At 41.2% G+C, this 15109-nt stretch overlaps 2 protein-coding genes across 2 annotated transcripts; both read left to right on the top strand.

Moving 5' to 3' along the window:
- Positions 1 to 2521: 2521 nt before the first annotated feature.
- LOC128543458 (uncharacterized) lies at positions 2522 to 4997 on the top strand. The gene is made up of 3 exons (XM_053513899.1): positions 2522 to 2981; positions 3801 to 4283; positions 4388 to 4997. The coding sequence occupies exons 1-3, from the start codon at positions 2675 to 2677 to the stop codon at positions 4780 to 4782; spliced, it is 1185 nt and encodes a 394-aa protein (XP_053369874.1). The 5' UTR covers positions 2522 to 2674; the 3' UTR covers positions 4783 to 4997.
- Positions 4998 to 6243: 1246 nt separating this feature from the next.
- Positions 6244 to 14610, top strand: vrk3 (VRK serine/threonine kinase 3). Its single transcript, XM_053512541.1, has 13 exons — positions 6244 to 6640; positions 8481 to 8795; positions 8925 to 9059; positions 9308 to 9363; positions 9484 to 9550; positions 10898 to 10979; positions 11066 to 11168; positions 11699 to 11791; positions 12533 to 12665; positions 13393 to 13513; positions 13854 to 13912; positions 14020 to 14155; positions 14336 to 14610. Exons 1-13 carry the CDS (start codon positions 6427 to 6429, stop codon positions 14337 to 14339), a joined length of 1518 nt encoding a protein of 505 aa, XP_053368516.1. The 5' UTR covers positions 6244 to 6426; the 3' UTR covers positions 14340 to 14610.
- Positions 14611 to 15109: the final 499 nt, after the last annotated feature.

Genomic DNA, 15109 nt, shown 5'->3' with positions numbered 1-15109 from the left:
TTTTATTTAAATATTTTAAGATGCGTGTTGATGCAGGGTTTATCCAAAATCTTCTATCTGCAGGAGGAACACTGGAGTTGAGCTCTGTGCTCCGAGTCTTTCATACGCGAGTCTCAGACATGTATTTATTCCCTAAAACTGTGTGTGAATGAGAGAGAGAATGTGTTTCTTTGGTTTAATAAAATATTTCAGGTTGTAACAGTTGTCTCGGCTGTTTTTTTAATTTTTTATTTATTTAATAAATAAGTTACATTTCCTGTTTTAATCACACTCAATAGGAAATTGTTTCCCCTGAATAAAACATTGACATCTCTTTGTATGTTTTTTTTAATAAGTAGCTGATTAGATAAATCTATACACAAGTAGGTGTTCTTTTTAAATAATTTTTTTTACTTCTTATAACTTAATTTAAAATTAAGTGTAAAATCAGTTTTACATGGATATCCGTTACAGTCCTGAATTAATAATTCACAAGAAGTGAATTTCACAGTTATTTATATCACAGTTATATAATACGGATATTTTATTCATTATTTTTTTCTAAAAAAGAGAACCAAAAATAATCATTTATTCATGAGTAATCAGACAAACAGAGGTTAAAAAATAACAATCACGACTCTGAGACAGTCAGGAGTGATATCAGTGAATTTATTCTCTTCAGTTTATTTCAGAGAGAAAATTTAAAAGGCTTCATCAACGGTGCAAAATATGAAAACATAAAACAAACACAAAATTACCCCTATTAAAGTTGACCCACATGGGCAAAAAGACAAAAGATGGGGCTTAGTCCTACTCTAAAAACTAAAGTTTTTAAACAGTTTTGTCAGGTGCTAACTGGACGCACATTCACCATGGGGGTTTTAGTTGTGGGACAGTCCGCAGCAATTTACTGTTAGATTGTGGGTAGTTTAAGGACTGATCATCATGTCACTGCAGACCATGTAGTGCCTTAAAAACAAACAGACATGAAGAAAGAGATCGGTGTGGCAGGAAGTCTGGGCTAATAAAATTCTGCTGTGAAAAGAAGCTTGTATTTGTTTGTCCAAAATGACACACGAGCGACCCCTGAGGCTTTATGTGCCGTTAGATATTTTCTCTGCAGGACCAAAAAAAACTACATAAACTTGTTCTCATTTAGTTTCTTTGGCTAGCCCTGACTGGACATTGTTAATACAATCCAATGTGTATTTGTGGAATGGATATCCGCAGGTTTCGTCTGTGTATCAGTGAGATTTTTCAGCATTTAGAGCAAATATTAATAAAAACCAAACAGGGCCCAGAGTGGAGCCTTGGCGTAAACCTCAGGCAATAGGAGCTGGTAATGAGGAATAATTACCCATCTAAACAACAAACCTTTATGCTTTTAGATAGAAAAAGAAGCAGCCTAATGCTTTACATTAAATCCTCAATGATCCACAAGGATGCTGTGATCAGGTTTATTACATGCAGAGGTAAAGAGTTGAAGCTGAGTCTGACAAAGAGGCACAATAGCTAGATTCAAGTCAGAGCAGAGAGTCATTAGTCAGTGTACCTTCTGTTCATTCACGTTTCATTATAAAAACAAAAACTTGCCGAAACCACTTTTTTTTTCGTTTCCAAAATTCTAAAAAAAAAAATAAAATCTTGTTTTCCAACTTCGGATTGTGTGCACAAATCACAAACAATTGTGCCGTTTACACTTTTGCACAAAAATTGAAAAAACTTGACTTGTCAGTTTTCATAACGAAATATGAATGAACAGACGGTATACAGACCCTCTTTCTCTGCTCTGAAAACCTAAACTATCTTGGTCTGAATCTCACTTAGAACAGTGAAGAAAGCTGTGAGTGAAAACTTTCTCTAAACCTGTGATGGCCATTTTCACACCGGCTGTGATTATTCCTACAGGTCTGTCTCAGGCTGGACTTTTTGTTATAAGACTGAAGGGACAATGTTTAAGACAAGCTGATGTGGCACTAGTGAGCCTCTAAGTCTCCAGGAAGAGCAGGAGTGATACAGGATCAGACACACACATGAGGAGAGAGTACTGAACTGAGTAAAGACAGACTCAGACGGATGTCCTCTCCTCCTGTTAAACATTAATGCTGAAAGTTTTCAAGCATAAACTACAGACATGCATTTCCTACATGAAGTAATTTTTTGCTCTCTTACGCCCTCTAGTGGTCATGAATCTCCCATAATGCACTGCTGTTGTTTGGTTTGATTCGCGCGCACCATTTCCTCCTGTCACAGGAAGACCGCGAGTTACTTTAACAAAATATTTACAGATTTCTCCTCAGAATTTTTTACTAATTAAAGTGTTAATTTATTATTTGTGTACGAGTGTATAGCAGTTCGTGTTCGGATTACAGTTTCGTGGTAAATGTGGCGTTATTAACACTGAAAGCGTTAACACTGATAGCAGCGAGCTAGCTAACGTTGCGAGCGCGCGCGAAAGCCGCGATACGACAATTCTGTCGCAGAGTGATGATGAAACACGCGTAACGCACTGTATGGAATAAGGTGAGTACGATACTTTTCAATAATTTTTATTTGATTAATTTGTTTTCAGCACCTGGATTTTTTATTTGTATATTCAAGAAATCGCTCTCTAGTTATTATACAAGACTCCACTCTGCTTATATTTTAATGCACTCCCCGCGGCCATTTTTGAATAATAGAAATAATAACGTAAATGCACTGCAGATACACCGCCAGTCCTATAGAGGGCAGTACAGCACGTCATAGCCACAGCGCTCAGAACAAAACCAACTCTCAAATGGCGGCACGAAAACGAAGCATAGTGTGGTCGTTTTTCCAAGCCGAGGACGAAAAAAGAGTATTATGTCTCCTTTGTATGAAAACGGTTTTATATTTTGGTCACACGACCAACATGCTTCGCCATTTACGAGCGAAACATCCAAATGATTTCTCCGCTTTGGACAAGAGAAAATCCACCGCGGGGAAAACCGCGTCCGCTCATAATAACGGCTGTGTGGAAGGTTTGGACTGATCTTACATTCTAACACGGATTTCAATATATAACACTCGTTCCATCTCTCTCTCTCTCTTTGTAAACAATTAGCATGACATATCAGACCCTGCGCTCTCCGTGTAACGCCTCAGTGAGAGCGGCTAGGCTATCCGGCTAATTCTTGGCGCCAATATTAGCATAACTCGGTTTAAAAATAAACGTAAAAAAGGGTACGCGAAGTCAAACCTTTTCCCCCCCCTAATCCCCTCATGAAGTCGGTTTTAAATTTGAGAATCTCTGAAAATTAGTTTTATAGATGCGCGCGCGGCTTCGCTGACTAACGTTAGCTAACTGGCTAATATCAGCTCTTTCTGCGCGCGCTGCTGTTTTTTTTCCCCCCTCAGGCGCCATTTTTGCTCCCCGCGTCTCTTCAGACTTACCGTCAGAGGGAAACAGAAAAGCGTTAAAAGGGACGATAAATCAGAGTTAAGTCTCAAACAGCGATTCATGCCGTCCTCCGCCGATGCGGGTGTCACGCGCAGCTCTGCTCACTTCCACTAAAGTGAATCACTCGGTTTGAACCCCTGTAACGGATCGCGCGAATCGGTTCTCCAAACCGACCGAATCGGAATGTTTCGAATCGAATCGACTATCTGAGGGAAGACCGGGTTCTCTGAGATTTATACTTAAAAACACGAACATAGTGAATTTTCCTGTCATGATCCGCAGCCATGTTTCTGTTTATTATTGTTAGGCATGTTTATTTAAAACAGCTCGTCACCTTTTGCTTTAAGTGATTATGCTATATATTTTTATATTTATTGTATAAATATATTTTTTTAAACAGTGACCGTGATGATGGACGAGCAGCAGGTGGAAGTCCCGGCTGAGGTGGGAGATGCTGAGATGGACGGGGCGATCCGAGGGATCCTGTGTGCCGCAGCAGGAGAAGCGCCGACTGAAGGAGAGGCGTCCGGGTGCGAAGGCGAGGGTCGGGGCACCCAGGAGGGCAGCCCGGCACCGACTCAAACCCCGACCTCGCGCAAGTGGAGCGCAGTCTGGGTTCACTACCGCAAAGTGGACCAGGAGAAGAAGGCGCTGTGTTTGCTGTGCATGGAGAAGATCCAGCACCAAAGCAGCACCAGCAATCTCATCAGACACCTGCAGAACAAGCACCCCACCGAATATGCGCAGCTCGAGGAACATTCGCAGAAACGCCCCCCCAAACGCAAAAATGAGGATCCGGATTACGTGCCTGCAACTTCACCCAAAGCCCGGAACGTTCCAGCCAGCCGGATGGTACCGTCTCCCCTCAACAGCAGTCTAACAGGTACGGATCTCCTCACATTATTTTTACACATACTGTTATAAAAGTCTGAAAGATCTTTTTATTTTCACTTTTAATGTTAATTATAACATTTTTGATTGTGTCAGTGGTTGACTGGAGCGACGGGCGGAGGATCCTGGAGCGTGAGCGGGAGCTGACGGAGGCGCTGAGGCGTGTGCAGCAGGAAGAGGGGCGGAGTTTGCAGCAGCAGAGGGATTTGATGCAGCAGATCCGAGAGCTAGACGCAGAGCGGCGAGCGCTTCAGAACCAGAAACGCGAGCAGGAGGACGAACATCACAGACTGAAGAGGGAACGGGAGGACCTGGAAACCATCAGGATGGAGATTGCGAAGGAAAAAGAAGAACTCCAGAAGGAGAAGGATGAGCTGTTTAAGGCCAAAGAGGAGTTTCGGAAGGAGAGGGAGGAGCTGGAGAGACAGAGACAGGACATGCATAGAGAGGGACACATACAGGGCCAAGTGTCCGAGTTTTACAACTGTTGATTTGTCTTAACGCTTTACTGTTAACGCAAGCTCTTTCCAGTTCTTTGTAATTTTTAACATGTTTAGTGACCGTAGCTGACAGATTGCATTACTCTGACGTTGCAGCAGGATAAAGACGTCCAGGCGCGTGATGTTCCTGTAAACCGCACGTTTCACTCTGTCATTTTTATCATTGTAAATTCTGCAGAACTCAATACAGCGCTCTCCCTCACACACTCCTGTCACCGCGCCGTCCTTTTCTCATGTCCTCAGTGTCCGATGTTACACTCTGAATCCTGACACTAGCCTCTTTAATGTGCTGTACAAAGTATTGGCACCCCTTTGTCCTATAATTTGATGGACCAGAATCACTGAGCAGATATCGTTTGTGTGATGGTTTACTACAGCAGTGCTAGTGTTCATTGATTTTTCTTTTTTTTTGTAATTATTAGTGAACTATTTTCTCAGTAATGATTTGAGCTTCCATGTCACAACACTTAAGCAAAATGAAGATATACATGTCAGCTAATCCTGAAATTAGACATGTAAAAAGTCTAAATTGATCTGAACTAAATTATAGTTCCAAAATAATGTTACACCTAGATTCACTTTTAGTATTACCTAGGGTTTTTAATTTTTTTTTTTTTTTTTGGTATAGTTGTCTGACAAGCTACCTTTTTTTTTTTTTTTTTTTAAATCATAGTTTTGGTTCATTTTATAAATGAAACACAAATTAAGGCTTTTAAACATAAATTGAGAGATTACCTGATGTAGGACAAATGTTCTTTGTTCATAATGTGTATTCATATTCTATGCATAAAGCATAAAATATACAACTGTTAAAAAAAGAAAACTTTTTTTTTAAGAGGCAGTAATTAATTATAATGACTATACTTAAAAAAAGAGCCTGACCCTGGTACCTCGTACTAAGAATCTGTAAGGCATGTTAAATAAAAGAACTGAATTACAGGCATTTTTGAGTTTCATCTCCAGTCCTGATTTAATAATAATTTTAAAACATTGCAGAAACATTCTCTTGGCACAAACCATTAAACACCACATATCTCAAGGGATAATGTACAGTTAAAAGGCCACATGAGCCCTGAATATGAAGTTTAGGGTAAATTAATGATTTTTTTTTTTAAAAAGGCCTAATTTAAGGTCAACGCTTATTTATATAAGGATTACTGAACTTTACTAGGATAAAGTGAGTTCAGGACTCAGGGAGGGCTACTGCCCATGCGCGAACTTCCGCGTTAACGATCGCGGACGAATGGATCTATTTTATCCCTAATATAGTTATATATATTTTTTTTTTCTTTATTAATTGTACATCGCGGAGTTTCCTCATTACACATAAATGTCGAGATGTTTAATGTTTGAACCTGTACGTTTTCTCGTTAAAGCGTTTATACTTTTTTTTTTTTTTTTATAACCAACCTTTTACTGTGTGTGTCCCTTACCGCGCGCCGTTGCTGGGTCACGTGACGTGGTGAAGCGGAAGTGTTGGGCCGCTCCGTAACAAACTCAGGCTCCCGCGCAGGTTCACTCTCACAGCGGGGTGTTTCGAGCTTTCTAACCGGGGGCCTTTTTATATGATTTTAATCCAGATTAAAGAGAGTTGACTGCTTTGAGTCTGTGTTTGGTTAGAGAATATCCTCCATCATGCCTGTACATTTCTGCCCCGAATGCGGCACCAAACTCCAGCCCGGGTTTAAGTTCTGTCCGTCGTGTGGAGAGAAGCTGCCCAGCCTGACAGAACCTCCCGAGTCCACACACACACTGCGCTTAGGAGCGCCTGAAGCGGTGTGTAAACTCAGCGCTCACGTGGGGTTAATGAGCGTGGCCCCTGTCCAGACCCATGACGTCACTCTGCCAGGTAAAGCAGCTCCATAAAGAGTTAAAGAGTTAAGAGCCTGAGCTCCTGTTAGATTATCTACACTGCTAGAGACTGATCGAATGGATGAATCATAATTACTCACACAAATACCTGTCTGTAGTCACACCTTATAAACACACTGTGTATTGCAGGAAGTTACTGTTCATAAGGTGTGATTACAATAATAATTGCAATATTAGTTCCCAATAAAATATGTAATGCAATATCACATAGATCTATTAGATTACTTACAATTACTTACAATATTAGAATATTTACAAATGCTCTTGGGTCATATTTGTGGTACTTACTGTTTTAGGACTCTAGGGTTTATTTAACTTTTGTTTTTTGTAGATTATTTATTACTTTTCCTTTAGATAACAACTGTAAGTAACTGTAATTAATAATAAACAATTTCCCTCTGGGGTTAATAAAGTTCTTTGAATCTTTAATAAAACTTGAACTTGAAATTAGGTTATAAAGACTTTTAAGCTGTGCTGTGTGTGTATATATGTGTGTATATATATAGCACAGCTCATAAGTCTTTATCACCTCATTTCAAGTTCAAATTTTATTAATATGTAATAAGTTGATGGTGATTACGCTCAGACCAGGAATCGAAGTCGTCCACTACAGACAGGTACTCGGAGGTGTCCCCATCCGTTATACACACAACAACCACAGAGTCGTCAGAGAACTTCTGCAGACTTTCCTGTCCATGAACCCAAAATTTTGATGTTTTGTTCCCCGAGCCACTTAGTTATCACTTCTGTCTTATGGCAAGGAGTTGGATGGCAAGTTAATTCGGCTTTTATTGTCACTTCAGCTATATACAGTTTAGTACACAGTGAAACGAAACAATGTTCCTCCAGGACCAAAGTGCTACATACCACATAAATCAACACAACTAACTATCTAAGAAACCTAATTAGCTGACTAGCTGAGACACGACAGATTGATTGTTTCCTGTTAATTTAAAAATGTCAAAGTTCCATACAAAAGGGACAACATAAAGTGTACGTGAAAACATCAGCGACAAAGTGACATTGCAACAACACGACACATTTTAATACTTCATAATTATAAGGTAGTGGGAGGAGAAACACTAATCATGCTGGGAAAGGCATTGTTCAGTCCTCTTCCCCCTTTTAGGCCTCTTAGTTAGCCAGTTTAGTGTTTCTGTTAATTTATGTTGTAAATTTATGTTGCATGTAGCACCTTGGTCCTGGAGGAACGTTGTTTCGTTTCACTGTGTACTAACTGTATATGGTTGAAGTGACAATAAAGCCTACTTGAACATACAAGAAACATAAAACAGCGTATTTAAAAAATCTGTGATTCTTTGCTGTTCTGTAGTCCTTGGTCATATGTACGCCTTCGAGTCTGATAGCAACACCATGAAGACCTGATCATGAGAGTGTGATTGTAAGAGTACAGAAGTGTGTGTGTGTGTGTGGTGTGTTGAAGCAAGAGTACAAATTAACAACTGAAATTAACTAAAAATTATTTCAAAGTAATTAAAAGCACATCCCTCGTTCTGAAGGTGATGACGAGGTTGAAAACGTCACCAGATACAGATGTAGTAAAGCAGAACACAGTGAGGGAACAGATCCTCCACGCTCAGTTACTGCTTTATCCTAGTCAGAGTCGCAGTGCATCCTGGGACTTCTCTGTGTGTATGTGTACACATCTTCTGACCAATCAGAATGCAGAATTCAACAGTGCTGTGTTGTTAAAACACTCAATAAATTATATATTCCTGATATATTTACTCTCTTCCTTTTTTGTGTTACTGTACGTAAATGCTAACATTGTGCTTCATTTTCTTCTTTCTGTACAGATTCTCTGTGTGATCTGTCGTCCTCTTCATCTTCCTCTTCCTCAGCGCTAAATCGCTCGCCCATCAAATCCACACGCAGATCCTCCATGAGGAGAACCTCCACCCTGTCCACGCCGCCTAAACCTGCATCTAGCAAGGGCGAACGTTCTGATCCGTCTCACACTGAGCTGATGAGACTCGATCAGAAACGCACTCAGACTTTAGATCTGAGTCCTGTCGCGTCGCCTCGGAAACGGAAAACGTGTCCTGGAGCGGGAGTGGAGGAGGAGGAGCAAAAGAAAGTGATGTCATCGTGTCCTCAGACTCCGCCCTCAGGTGAGCAGTTACGCAGAGTAGAGAGGTGTGTGTGTGTGTGTGTGTGTGTGCGCATAATGCACTGTTCTCCATGTTAGTTCCCAGCAACAGTTTAAATCATCGTGTGTGTGTGTGTGTATTGATTTAAAGGTAAAGGCAAGCGGACGAAGCGAGTGTGTGCCGTGGAGCCTTTGGAGGAAGGACTGGAGTGCTGTGACCAGTCAGGGAAGAAATGGAGACTGGTGGAGCTGTTGAGTCAGACAGACGTTGAGCTAACGTACGATGGTACGCCACACCCTCACTGACCCTCACACGTCATTCACAACACTAAGTGATTATTAAAGCGGCGGTGTGTAAAGTGTCTCGAGCAACGAGACGGGTGACAATATGGCACAATCTTGCGCAAGGAGTCTGTTCCCGGGAGGAGAGAAACATGTGAAGCTGTAGGATTTAAAGATTTACATTTTGTGTGTGTGTGTGTGTGTGTGTGTGTGTGTGTGTGTGTGTGTGTGTGTGTGTGTGTGTGTGTTCAGTGCAACAGGCCGGTGTACGGAGCTCATCTCACGACTCACAGCACATAATGAGGCTGGTGAGAACTTGCGCACACACACACACACGAACACACACAAATATGTTGTATAATTTATGTAAATACCAAGCAGGGTGTGTGTGTGTGTGTGTGTGTGTGTGTGTGTCTCCTCCTGTTCAGGGTGCCAAAGAAGGACAGCTGTTTAACGAACAGAACTTTCTCCAGCGAGCCGCCAAACCTGCTGCAGGTGAGTGTGTGACCTCACGCCCTGACCGCGAGCCGCACTGCTGGTGTAAATGAGGTGTAGCAGATGCCTCTGATCCAGAGAGACGTCTAGACAAGCTCATCCTCGTGCTAGAGCGTTCAGGCAGCAACTCTGAGCGCCATCTAGAGCATTTATTCCAAACCGGGTGTTTTATTTCATTAGTTTTAATTCAAGGATGTTAAAAAAACACAAAGGCAAGTCAAATCATTCGGTTCAGATAAAAAGAAACAGTGGTGTGTAAATAAACAGAGGAAGGTCCGGGCTGTCTACACAGGGCTGTGAGCTGCAAACACACACATATACACACACACACACACCGCAGCTGATGCAGGATTTAGCACTCAGTTATTTTAAGTACGAAGGCTGTGGACATCGCTCTCGTCAGCGGTGTCGTCTCCGTACACACTCTGTAGCGCTGTGGAAGATTATCATCTGCCACAAGGTGGATTGAATTATTATTATTTTTTATTTAGACCTTCCTCTCTGCCTCTTCTTGACTTACACGGTAACCCCGCCTCCTCTCTTATTTGAGTTTCACACACACACGTTAACGAAAAGAATGTTTTATCGGTAAAATTTACAAGGAACATCGCTAATGACACTCGATTAAGTGACACTTTGAAGTTAACCTGCACTTTACCTTTGAAAAGAATGAGCAGAGAGAAAGTGTGTGTGTGTAAAGGCGAGAGGAGGAGTTGATGTGTGTTATAATAAACGGTACACATGTGCTGTACACACACGCGTAAAAACCCAAAATAAAACATGTGCACACCTGGTCACAGTGTTTACTATAACAGTACCCGTGGTCACGGATGTTGATTATACCAGTAAGAGACGAGCACTAAGACCCAGCAGGGGAGACGATTACCCACAATTCCGCAAAGCAAGAGAGAGAAAACCCATTGGTTCAGTTGTGATCACATGATGTTGGCGTCAAAACAAGAAGCCATGCGTGATACATGATATATGATACTCATAAACCAAGACTTTGCTTGTCTTGCGGAACACTCGCAAACTGCGTTACTCACAATCTGAGGTTTCACTGTATTTAAATATTTTTATTTGTTGTAGATGTGAGTCAAAATAATTTCCACTTTCCACTCACTGTACCCTCACTGCTCTTTTTGTGCTCTTAACTCTCTATACACATGACCTTTTATGGAGTTTTGTGGGCGTCAGGAACGCCCTTTTTACTTTACAGGAGAATAAAATGCACAGAGACAATCAGAGTTAAGATATGTTGGTAAATCTAGCAGATAAAGTTAGTTCAGTTTGGTTGTAAAGGATTCTTAATGAAATGTGTGTGTGTGTGTGTGTGTGTCGTTTCAGTGGAGAAGTGGATAAAGAAGCTGGGTTTAGATTTCCTTGGAATTCCATCTTGTGTTGGGTTTGGCGTTTATGAAACATACAGGTGTGTGTGTGAAGGCTTTCAATCGTATGTGTGTGTGCGCGCCCGTGTGTGTGTGTTGGTTAATCCTGGTTTTTCTCCGGCTGCAGGTTTCTGATCTTTCCTGCCATGGGCTGCACCCTGCAGTCGGTCCTGGACACACGGACGGAGAGTCTCAATGAGAGAGACGTCCTGCAGCTCGCTCTGAGATTAGTACGCCGCGTCTCTTCTTTGGTTTCATCTAGTTTTTGTTTGCTTTCACTCTCTTTCCTCTTTTTTCTTTTCCATTTATTTCATAAAATTTTATTTTTTGTCAAATTTTTTAAATAATTTCCGTTAGATTAAGTTCCCTGGCTTTTTTTTACAATTTTCTTTATTTTATTTTATCATTATTATTTTAATTAAATTCCCTTTGATTTCCTTTAAATGGGACTAATTGTGCAGAATTGACTCCAACACTCCACCGTATGTTTTAGAAAGGTGTGAAATTTAACAGACTATTCATTTTAATTCTAGTCATTTAAATGTTCTTTTATTTTTTTTTATTTTCCTTTCTTTTCATTTCCTTTCATTTAAATTATTTTCTTACTTTCAAATTTTCTTTAATTTCCTTTACTCTGTTGTTATGATTGTGACTGAGTTCTTCCTCTATATAATAAGATAAGATGTGTTATAGGATTTATAATTAACGCATCAATTATTAATTACAAGGTGTGTGTGTGTGTGTGTGTGTTTCACTTTAGTTGGATGCTCTTGAGTTCATCCATGAGAACGAGTACTCTCACGCAGACCTCCACGCAGGAAACGTCTACATCAGCATGCATGGAGCGTCGCAGGTTAGCCCCACCCCCATCACACGTGTTACACTCCACATCATCATCACGAGTAAAGTCACTGGAGGAATGAAGAACTCTAGGGGTGTGTTGTTATCGGGAACTAATCAGCGCCAGGCCGCCACCACCACCGTGTGTTTCGTTCCTCCTGTATCACACCGCAGCGAGGCTTCCACAGTCAGGGTCGTGTTGGGGTCACACACACCAGCGTGACCACGTGTTTATACGACTATAGCTGCGGTTAATGTTGTGCTAATCTCTCTCTCTCTCTCTCTCTCTCACGTCACAGCAGCTATAAACAGTTTGATTCAGACTCACATTTATAATATTTTACTGATGAGTTTAAAATCACAACCATAAGCCTGAACACCGCGTCCCCACCGCGTCCCCACCGCGTCCCCACCGCGTCCCCACCGCACGCTCAGAACACATCGAATTGGTCTGATCCTTTACACTTCTGATGAAGTGAAATTTCAAGCAGAGACAAGCAGACACACACACACACACACACGCACTTTTGCTCCACACTGTATGGACCTGCGAGAGGTGAGAAGGCTGTGCGTGCGTGCGTGCGTGTGTGTGTGTGTGTGTGACAAACAGTGTATAGTTGCAAGTATATACATCAAATTAACAGTGTCTTAAAAGATTACAGAAATTTGAAAAACATTTTTATAACTAAATCAGTTTTTTGTGTGTGTGTGTGTGTGTGTGTGTGTGTGTGTGTGTGTGTGTGTGTGTGTTAAGGTGTTTCTGTCAGGTTTTGGTCACGCGTTCCGGTTCTGTCCCGGAGGGAGACATGTGGAATATCGGGAAGGCGGCCGGACGCCTCATCAGGGGAACCTTAACTTCATCAGTGTAGATTCACACAAAGGGGCCGGTAACGAGCGCGCGCACACACACACACACACACACACACACACACACACACACACACACACACACACACACACACACAAGGGCTGTGCAAAAATATCGATACATCTAATTATCGCGATAATTTCTTTTACGATAGTGTATCGATAGTCAAACCTCAGGTATCGGTACTACACTTAAGTTTCTAATAGTTTGGAGGCAAGAGAGTTTTTGGTCTAACAGTTTGGTGACAATGAGTACCTCATATAAGAGCATTATGTTCCAGGTTTATGTTTACTTGATGAACTTAAATTCTTTTGCTTAAATTTATTTTAGTTTTATAAATTGTTTATTTAATTTATATGTAACTTTAGTGGCATATACATTTTAGTTGAATGTTTAAGTGTTAAGTGTTTTATAACAATATGGACTTCAATCACACTGTGCCGTTCTAATCAATTGGAAAGGATGGAAAATAAATTGGAATTTGGAATTTTAATTTGTCTGCCTACTTTATCAAGTTGTCAATATAATGTGACACACAGACTAATACAAACTATTGCAATATATCACAATATGTATTGTATCGCAATATATTGTGATTTATCGTATCGTGAGGCCCTTGCCAATACACAGTCCTAACACTCACTCACTCACTCACTCACTCATATAAACGCACACTCACACCTGTACATCAGGTGGGACATGGAACAATGAAGTGTGTGTGTGTGTGTGCGCGCGCGTGTGTGTAGGTCCGTCTCGGCGCAGTGATCTGCAGTCTCTGGGGTTTTGTCTCCTCTTCTGGCTGAGCCGCTCGCTGCCCTGGAGTCCCGTCACTCAGCCAGGATCAGCTGTGTGTGCTCAGAAGGAGAGGTAACACACACACACACACACACACACACACACACATATATATATATACAGACACACACTCCGTCACAGAGAGAGTCACAGGCTTATTTAAACTTTCTTTCTCAGTGATTTCAACTCAGAATTTTCAAATATATACACAGTAATGTACTCAGGAAAGATTGCAAAAGTTTATGCCCCTTTAAAACCGGTAACACAAATGGCCAAAAAGCATTTACTAAGATATTAGAGATAAAACACTCACGTGATATTAGTTATAACCAGCCTTTCTCTCTCTGACACACACAATCATTCATTCTGTCTTTCCTTTTTGGTGTGTGTGTGTGTGTGTGTGTGTGTGCAGGTACATGGCTGATATTCCTGAGTTAATGAGCTACTGTTTTAAAAAGAAAAAAGTTTCATGTGAGTGTTTTTTATTGTTATTATTATTATTGACTGATATATTCAGCAGTGTTAATGTGTATAAATGCTTTTAAATGGTGTGTGTGTGTGTGCGTGCGTGCATGCAGGTGCCTTACAGAGCTACCTGTGTCATGTGATGAACCTGCAGTACACAGAGAAGCCGAATTACTCACTCCTGAAGCGCGAGCTCAGCGAGGCTCTACAGGAGCTCGGAGGAACCCTGGGAGAACCGCTGAGCTGCAGGTGAGCTGATCTAACACACCGCCGTCTCTAACCGCCGATCACATGATCACGACCTCGTCTGTGCTGATGAACCCAGATGATTTTCAATTTTATTTATATAGCGCTTTTAACAATGGTCATTGTCTCAAAGCAGCTTCACAAAAAAATTAAAGATGATGATTTAAAGATGATTTTTTTCAGGTGAAGTCTGAGAGCGTGAGGGTGCGGACGCAGAGAGACCAGGTGCTCGAGGCGGCCTCGGGGGTTTTATCACAACTCATTCGCTTTTAGAGGAACCCGGAGCTGTGTTATGCTGGTGTGTGTGTGTGTTAGTGTGTTTTACACCATGGTGCCGGGACTGTTCTTCTGTTTTCAACTTGAAACTGTTGACATTGTGTTTTTATCTGGTACCTTCTTTTAATAATAGTTATTAATGTTTGTGATTATGGATTTAACAATAAAACATTTCATTACAATTTCTGCTCTTGTTCGTGTTTTTTATATCTCGGTGTGTCTCTGTAAAATGTCCATTATTTACAGCTCTATCATTACTGCCTCATCACCAACTTCATTGCTGTTTATTTTTAATTGTTTACATTTTAGTTCTCTCTCACTCTCTCTCTCTCTTACACACGCACACACACACTTTCTCCCATTTTTCAGCTTCGCCGGTCACATGGCTCAGTCATATCCAGGGTATATAAAGTACCTTGTAAAGGTGGCCCAGGCTGGACCCCGCCCTAAGTCTCCTGAGAGGGGCTCTCATGAAGTTTCACCAATACGTCATTCACATTTCAAAGCAAAAATGCAACCTTTTATACATCCGTTTTTATTTTGTACCTTTACAGTCCTCCAGTGGGAATTTTATGTGTCTTAATATATTAAAAATAAATCTTACAGGGGGAAAAAAAAACCTCGATAAGATCTGCAGTGCTTTGTTTTACTGGAACGTCCCACAAGGGGGCAGCAGAGACG

The sequence above is a fragment of the Clarias gariepinus genome, chromosome 15, assembly GCF_024256425.1.
Source record: "Clarias gariepinus isolate MV-2021 ecotype Netherlands chromosome 15, CGAR_prim_01v2, whole genome shotgun sequence".
In the NCBI taxonomy this organism is placed as follows: Eukaryota; Metazoa; Chordata; class Actinopteri; order Siluriformes; family Clariidae; genus Clarias; species Clarias gariepinus.
The sequence above is the reverse complement of the archived record's forward strand: the minus strand, read 5'-3'. Positions and strand labels throughout refer to the sequence as shown.